Source organism: Theobroma umbraticum, unplaced genomic scaffold (genome assembly GCF_002168275.2).
Source record: "Theobroma umbraticum cultivar Fairchild unplaced genomic scaffold, ASM216827v3 scaffold_86.0, whole genome shotgun sequence".
In the NCBI taxonomy this organism is placed as follows: Eukaryota; Viridiplantae; Streptophyta; class Magnoliopsida; order Malvales; family Malvaceae; genus Theobroma; species Theobroma umbraticum.
The window spans coordinates 2,453,007-2,461,713 of record NW_018397263.1 but is presented as its reverse complement, the minus strand read 5'-3'; the positions used below and the strand labels follow the sequence as shown (position 1 = coordinate 2,461,713).

At 35.8% G+C, this 8,707-nt stretch overlaps 1 protein-coding gene across 1 annotated transcript; it reads right to left on the bottom strand.

Annotated features, from left to right (window-relative positions):
- Positions 1 to 1,682: 1,682 nt before the first annotated feature.
- PAL1 (PHE ammonia lyase 1) lies at positions 1,683 to 4,539 on the bottom strand. Its single transcript, XM_021433564.2, has 2 exons — positions 4,202 to 4,539; positions 1,683 to 3,562 (listed from the first exon to the last, which is right to left on the bottom strand). Exons 1-2 carry the CDS (start codon positions 4,300 to 4,302, stop codon positions 1,813 to 1,815), a joined length of 1,851 nt encoding a protein of 616 aa, XP_021289239.2. The 5' UTR covers positions 4,303 to 4,539; the 3' UTR covers positions 1,683 to 1,812.
- Positions 4,540 to 8,707: the final 4,168 nt, after the last annotated feature.

The window sequence follows — 8,707 nt, the reverse complement described above, 5'->3', positions numbered from 1 at the left end:
GGCTGCCAAAAGAAGTCAGGTAAGAATGAGTAAAATTAAAACGAACGAATGATTAAATCGAATTAAATACGATTGGATAAAATAGTTAGATTTAATTGATTTATTTAATTAATTTTTTATTTACAAATTTTTGAATCGATCTTATCAAAAGATCAAACTAATTATATATACAATATTTTTATATATATTATTTTTAAATTTATATAAAATATATATTTTATAATTAATTTTTATTTCATATTTTATAATTATAAATGAAATTTATATATTTTAATATTGTAATTTGTAAAAAAAAAGTGATAAAATTTTAGTCCTTTTTGTTCAAAACTGAATTGATTGAATTATTTCACTATTTGATTGATTTAATATTTTTATATTTAATCGTTTTTGATCAATTTTTTAAAAAAATTAAATTTATTTAATTTTTAAATTTAACAGATTGAGTCCACCGCAGTGTCCTATTGCTCTCTCTTGAAGCCAAGTAACTCAGGCCTGATGGGACGAAGAGACTTTCTAAATATTATCTCACTACCTCTTAAGGCCCAATTGGATCGTCCGAAGTCATCTTTCTTGCCCATCCAAACAAAATGGAAACGGGGAAATGGCTCTGTGAAGAGCTTCAAAATGGGCATTTGCCATTTGCATCTAGCATTATCAGGCTGAGTAAAATCCATAGAAACCAGGATTATTTGTAATCCTCAATCACCAAAATTTAACCTTGAAGCCACTTGCAATTTGGGACCAACATCAGTGTCAAAGTCAGCAGTGCAAGTTGCCAAAATTGGTCCTTAAAGGCGGCAATTCCTTTCTTGCTTTTTGGTCATCTCCGTCTGCCATAAGAGAATACTAGCAGTGGCATTGGACTATGTTCACTGGGGAAATTGTTCAGTCAGGCCATGTTTTCTTACCTGAAATCAGCCATTCTTAAGCTTGAAAGAAGAGGAAAAAAACAATACCCTTTGCTCTTCAATTCTAATCCACGTTAAGCAAAGTGGCAGAGTGCAGTTGTAGCTGATGTCAGCTTCAGTTAATGCCTGAAACAAATGCAAATGAGCAAAGTAAATGTGCTTTGGTTTGCTGCACTGGCCTCTGGGGCTCACATTAGCTGTCTTTTTTCTTCTTTTGTTTTTGTTATCAAAATCTTTGCACGTCATGAATGTCAATAATGACTCAGGATTTCCAGGATCAAAGGACCCACCGCCCATACATAGCATAAAGTTTAAAAATCTATATCACACACTGACATTCAATTTCTGCTATTAGAATTTCTTTCTGGTTGTTTTGGCTAGTTTTGTTATTGGGATTATGAACACAACTATCACGTTTCTGTCCATTTTTGGGTAGCCAAGGACTTTCCAAGCATGACGCCTTGATCAGGGTCCAACATTAAATAATGTGGGTGAGTTGGTGAGTCTGTAAGGAACCCATGTGGCTCTCATGACAGTGTAATAAAGAGGAAGGGGAGCAAAAAAAAATCAGTTAAAAGTTGTTACTTCAAGCATTTTGCAACATTCCTAGGGATCAAGCTAGGGGTTATTTTCAATTTCATTCCAAATATTACTAGTGTAAGTATTAGGTTTTAGGAGTAGCAAGGGACAAAAGTGAAGGGTCCATTCTAGAATGTCATGCCACCATCTACCTCTCATGTGATAGTAACTTCAAGGGGAAAAGAGAGATGGAAATGAGAAATAAACATATTACATACGCGTTCATATCATTAACTTCTTTTACAAGGAAATTCAAACAAAAGAGAGGTGGAAAAACAAAGAAAAAGATTGGATAACAAATTTCAAAGATCAAAATGACAGCAAACTAGCATATTGGTAGAGGGGCACCGTTCCATTCCTTAAGGCATTCCAGCATTGGATCAATAATCTTCCCCTGGCACATAGCTGTGAACACCTTGTCAAACTCCTCACCAGGTGACTTGACATTTTCTCCAGTTAGCAGCCCTGTTCCAAGCTCCTCCCTCACGAACTTGTACAATGGATATGATCTGCATTCCTGGATCCTGTTAGGAATTGCTGCATTTCCATTCTCAAGTGACAACCTTGCACTCTCGACCTCCTTTGGCAAGGTAGCCTTTAACTCCTCTTCAAAAGTTGCGATCTTTTGGAAGATTGAAGTGCTTGCATTCTTCTCATTCTCACCATTTGCCAATGCATGCTCAACAAGTACTTGCCTTAGCTTTTGCATCAATGGGTAGGTAGCACTGCAGGGGTCATCAATGTAGGCAAAGACGTATTCGCTATCCACAGCTTTGAGTAAATCCTTCTCACTGAATCTTGAAGGGTGAAGTTCACCATTGGCACCGGTGGTGAGGATTTTCTTAGCTATCTGGCTCACAGTGTTCTTCACTGTGTTCCTCAAATTCTCTTCCAAATGCCTCAAATCAATAGCTTGGCAAAGAGCCACCAAGTATGTAGAGGACATGAGCTTCAATATATCAACAGCCTCGGCAGTTTTTCTCGAAGAGATTAGTCCCAGTGAGTTCACATCTTGGTTGTGCTGCTCGGCACTCTGGACATGGTTAGTGACTGGATTAGCTAGGTATTGGAGCTCAGAACAATAGGAAGCCATCGCAATTTCAGCACCCTTGAAACCATAATCTAGACTTGGGTTCCTCCCACCGGAGAGGTTTGATGGGAGACCATTGTTGTAGAAATCATTAACAAGTTCAGAGAACTGAGCGAACATAAGTTTTCCGATAGCTGCAATAGCCAAACGGGCATTATCCATTGAAACACCAATTGGGGTACCCTGGAAGTTGCCACCATGTAATGCCTTGTTCCTTGAAACATCGATCAAAGGGTTGTCATTGACAGAGTTAATCTCTCTTTCAATTGATTTGGTTGCGAATCTGATCACTTCAACCTGTGGACCAAGCCATTGCGGAGAAGTCCTCAGAGCGTAGCGATCTTGTTTTGGTTTTTGCAGGGGATCCATTTCGTGCAACTTCTTAGCTGCTTTAACATAAGAGCTCCCCTCAAGTATGTGTTCCATTATGGCTGCAGCCTCAATTTGTCCTGGATGGTGCTTCAATTTATGTGTCAAATGGTCAGTGAACTCAGGTTTACCGTTCATGACTTCAGCAAAAATTGCTGATAAAATTTCTGACAAAACGGCCAAAATGTTTGCTTCAAAAAGAACCATGGAAGCCAAGCCTGAACCAACTGCAGTGCCATTGACCAGGGCAAGGCCTTCCTTAGGCTGCAACACGAAGAACCCAGAATCAATACCGGCTACGCGGAAGGCTTCCTGGGCATCAAGCGATTCTCCCTTGGGTCCAACGGCCTTGGAATTAGGCCTGCCAGTGAGCAATCCAGCAATGTAGGAAAGAGGAACAAGATCGCCAGATGCAGTGATTGTGCCACGAAGTGGCAGGCATGGGGTGATGTTGTGGTTGAGAAGCTTGGTGATCGCCTCCAGGATTTCAAATCTGATGCCAGAGTATCCCTGGAGGAGGGTGTTGATCCTAACAAGCATAGCTGCTCTAGTTGCTGAGTGAGGGAGTGTGTGGCATGACTCGGTTCCATTGCCAAAGATCCCAGCGTTCAAGAACCTGGAGCAACAAAACAAATTTAATTATACTGATAAAACCAATTTTCCAATTCGTGACTTTAAAATTTAATTAACGTAGAAAACTATGCTTAGATTAAGCGATCTGCCTTAACCATAATTTTCCTATCTGAAAGAAACATACTATGTTGATACGGTCAAATGTGGTCCAATTGGCCCATTCATCGTAAATAAATTTGCCATAAATTGCCCCTTTACTTTTATGATGACACCCCATCAACCTTGGAACCTCAAATCTGGCTCCATCCCCGCCTTACTTCCACCTTCTTTCCAAAAATAGCCCGCCCACCTGGACAAGTTGTTATAGGTAGAATCTATTATTTATTATACTTAACTCGGTTATAACTCGGCCCAACGGCCGAGTCAACTCGACCGCCGCCCAGTTACTTCGGGCGCATAGTTGATGTTTGACTTCAATGTTCAACCCACAGACAAAATGGCAAGGTCCCCCACCCCCCAAAACCCACAATTTGTCCTGCCTTAATATAATGGGACTGAGTCAACTCGGGCGGATGAACTCAGCTTGAAACCAAAGTCCGCATGCTACGTAGTATTGATTTCCAGATGACAGTTTGTAGTTAATTTGGTAGGCATAGTGAGAAAGAAAGTTTTTTAACTTTACCTAATTAGCTCTTTTTGAAGGGCAGCTCCTTGCTTGGTTCTTCTGTGAGAAGTAGCACCAAAACCGGTCGTAACACCATAGCTGTCGGTGCCTTTGTTCATGCATCAAGGACCCAGTCAGCACTAGCCTTGACGCCCGCTCGCATCCTCGGAGAGCTCAACTTTGACCCCCAAGTCACGCGTAGCTATGGCTGCAACTTGAGAATCGTCAAGGTCTCGCCACCAAGCTTCACCGAAGGCTTCCTATACTCAGCAACCATACGTTTCACTTCATCCAAATGACTTCCATTGAGTGACTCAGCTGTAGCACCCCAGTTCAAAGGGTCGACGACGGCACCGTTTGTAGCAGTGGAAGTAGTGGTGCAAAAGCTCTCCAAAGAACCGTTCTGGTGACCATTTTGAGCGATCGTCTCCATGTTGAACAAGGAAAACTGAGAATGAAGAATGACCCAGAAAAGAAGATGAAGTACTTCTTAATTTACAATGTCTGTCTTTTTCTGCAGTTGAGAGAGGAAATGAGAGTTTATTTGTTTCCCTTTCGTTTCCTTCCTGAGGAGAGGGGAGAAGAAAGGTGGTTTATATAGAAGAGAAGGGAAGGGGGGCAGCGCGAAATAGATCTTCCTTTATATATGATAAAATGATATCATCAAGCAGAAGTGAGATAACGAAAGATTAGTGAGTAGACATAGATTGTATGTGAGTTGCGGTAGCGTGAGCATAAGGCGTGGCAGAGGCACGCGAAATGTTCGGGGCTTGTGTTGGTTGAGATTCAACAAGGGCCGTTGATTTTAAAATGATCCAAGGGTTGAAAGAAAAGAGCGTCGACTAGATTTGGATCATCGGGCGAAATGAAGAAAGAAAGGTAAACATTTGACTCGTGAAAGTGGTGGTGGCTGGAGCTTTGAGGAGAGGATGTGGTTGGTGGGAATTGAGGAGGAAATAATGAAGAAAGTCGTGTAACCTTATAGTCCCCCCACCCCGTGCCCATTGGTTAGGTTACGTCGCAACAAGTACCTTAAATTATTGCAACAACTGTGCCACACGTAATTCTTTCATAATTACACTCCTTTGCTTTTAACTACACTCCAATATTTAATTAATTAATTAATATAAGATATTTTGATTAAAACATAAAATTCGAAACTCTTTTTCAAATGTAATTAATCAAAACCCTTTTTCTTAATTTACAAAATGATCTCAGTCATTTGATGTTTCACCTTATTAGCTTTTGCTAATGTTTCAATGTTTTGTCTGAAAAAAAGTGCCCCTTTTCAGGAAGATGCCAAAAACCAATTCATAGACACAACAGTATTGGATTCGGCATCATCACCATGGCCACATGATGCTTTGGTTTTTGGGTGCAGCTAGCGAAAGCCAGATGCAATGCCGGTTGCTTTGTACTTAATCATTTGGAATATTTCCTAGTAATATTTAACTATACATTTAACTCTCCAACTCTGAAAACTTCTTCGATCTTGACATGTTCTATAGTTAGTTTTTTTAGCATGACAGTGAGCAAGTCGTTCAGATTATTTTATTCCTTTATTTATTTATTATATTGTTTTTGTTATTTTATGGATAATTTATACAATCGTCCCCTGAGAAAACACTTTGGTCCAACAAAATCACCTGCGAACTGGTCTACCTAGTATTTTGTCTGTAATGAAGATATATAAATAACTATAAGGTTCTCTTATCAATTTGAAGATGAAACTTGTTAAAGAAAAAACAGCAGAGAACTCGAAACTTTCATTTCTCCTTGAAGTTTTCGATATTTGACCCTTCATCGTCTGCGATTAATCTGAAATCATTACATGTATAGAGACACCCATGTGCATGTTATTAGCACGTGCATGTTGAGTTTTAGCTTTTACTATACCATTTGATCTCGTCCAAATCTAATCTTAATAAAAGGCCATACAGTTTATTTATAACAGATGGCAAAAAAATAACCCACTATGGACCATTCCTTTTAAAATGACTATACTATATACTATAACACAAGGGTATAATTATTTATTAAAAATATGCGATTATCCTCTCTTTTTGTTTTAGTCAAAATGAAATTATTCTCTAAATTAGCAGCTAAAACCAATATTCCTAGCTTTTTCTGCTTGTTTATTTAGACTCGGTTTATGTTTTTATTATTTTTTGTAAGAATAAATAAAAAATAAATAGTAAGATTATCAATTAATTGGGTTGGTAAGAATATTTATTAACTTTTTCGAAATAGAGGTTTAGGTTGTTGAAATAGTGTCGTTAATGTCAAAGATTTATTTTTTTTTTTTTATATCTCTTCTTTACTGCTATGTTGTATAAACTTGAAAGTATAAATTAATATATGATTTAATGGTCCATATGAGCTTAAAATAAGTCTCCAATAATTAATTAAAAATCCGAAACTTCAAATTACCCGTTTAAAGATTCAGATTTTGTTAATTTTATGAGACGAGTAAGAATTATCTCTTATGGTGTAAAATAAATACCTTTAACAATATTTTTACCAGCCACTTATAATTTACATTCCCTTCACAAAAATAGGGTTTGGTGGTATACTTATTTTCAACAAAGGTGTCCTGTTTTGAACTTATCCTCAAAACCATTTGAAACTTTTGTTCAAACCTCACCAACTCTTATTTTGTATCCCCCCACTGTTCCCACCTCACCAACCTTTAGTAGTCCTTTCTAATTTTTCACTTTTTCATTTGCACTAATTCAACTATTTAGAAGGAAGAAGCTAGAAGTAAAAAAAAGTTCAAATTCAATGAACGTGGAATCATTTTTTCCTACTCACCAACCCTTTTTTTTTTCAACACAAATTAATTTTGACAATTTCAAATAATACTACAAATTCGCCCTTCTAGAGTCAAATAAAATAATAAATTATAATAGTGACTTTAAAAATAGACTTTCATATTTACATAACGTATGACTATAATTGTTTAATTATTACAAAATATATTTCATTTTTATATAAAAAATAAAATTCGCTTTTTTTATGTATTTAATTTCATAATTACATTTTCTTTCAATCTCTTTGAAATTATCTGTATTTATTTATTTCCTTGAGACCCTTTTAATTATTTGAAAATTGAAGTTAAATTAATTTTTTTTGGCGGGGGGGGAGGGGTTGTTAGCAATTATATTATGGTGTGAAGATATTTGGTTATTAGTAACCCAATTCTCTGATATTTTGGTAAAAGGAAAGATTAATTCTTTGATTTAAATAAAAACAGCAAGAAAAATGCTGCCTGTTGGAGACTAGCTAAAAGCTCAATAACATTACACCAGATTTTGGTCTTGCACACGTGTTTCAATTTTGATAAATTGGTCTTGCTCTTGAACAACAATGTCAAAGCCCATTAATTCAGTTTCAAAAGTTTCAAGACTTTTGGCACTGCTGTCTAAGATAATTTTATTATCTCATCCAAGTAATTAATAGAATCTATAATTTCTTTTTGTTTTCCTTTTCTTTTTTACATTTTGGAGAGAGGAGGAGGGGGGTTGGTAAGGTTCTTCCTGGCATTTTCTCCAAGTGGTCACATTTTAAGCACAGAATTATTGAGATATATGTGGCTAAGATTCTTCAACTATTTTAAGTTACAATATTTCACTAGAAAAAGCTGAAATTGGTGGATAAATCTTGGGTTTTCCTCTTTAACTTCCAAAGAAAATAATAAAAAAAGGATAATAATGTTGTCATTATTGCATATAAAATCACTATTTAAAACAAAAAAAATAAACCCATGTGGAGAAGTTTCCAGCCATTCACATGTCTAATTGGTCCTTGATTGAAAGCTGCTTTGTTTTATAGTGGAGCATGCTTGTGCATTTTAATAAAAAGCAAAGTTACTAGAAATAAAACAAAAAGAAAAAAAAATATGGGTTAGATTCAGAAGAGCTCTGCAACAAACATGGTTTGTTGAGCTAACACTAGTCTTGTTCACACAATGTTCCTTCCACCCTTTTTCCCCTAATGGTAGGTCAAAGGAGAAGCAGCTTAGCTACAAGCAAATATCATATATACATCCATTCATTCAATACTCTGATGATTTTCCATCCAACTTCACTTATGCACAATTCTCGCTTTTTTTTCCTTTGGTACAAAAAGAAATAGTACAACTTAAATTTAGAATTAACCTTATTCTTATAACTCAAAAATAAGTTTAAGCAGCTCACTTCACTTTTAAATTTGTAAACATAACTCATTTTAGAATTGTTTTTTTTATCAAGTATTATTATTGATGAATTAACCTAATAATGTATAAATACAATTATTTTTTGTCAAATGAAATCGTTTATGTAATTATACATATACTGAGATTTTAAAAATATTTACATATTTATCAATATTTTAATAATTTGTATAATATTAATTGTAGGAAAAATGTTATCTACGTTTATAACTTATATCTATATTTATAACATACATAAAAATATAAATGTTGAAAAACTTTTTGAATAATGAAAACGGTCATATATATTTATTTATTCATCAAATTCTAAA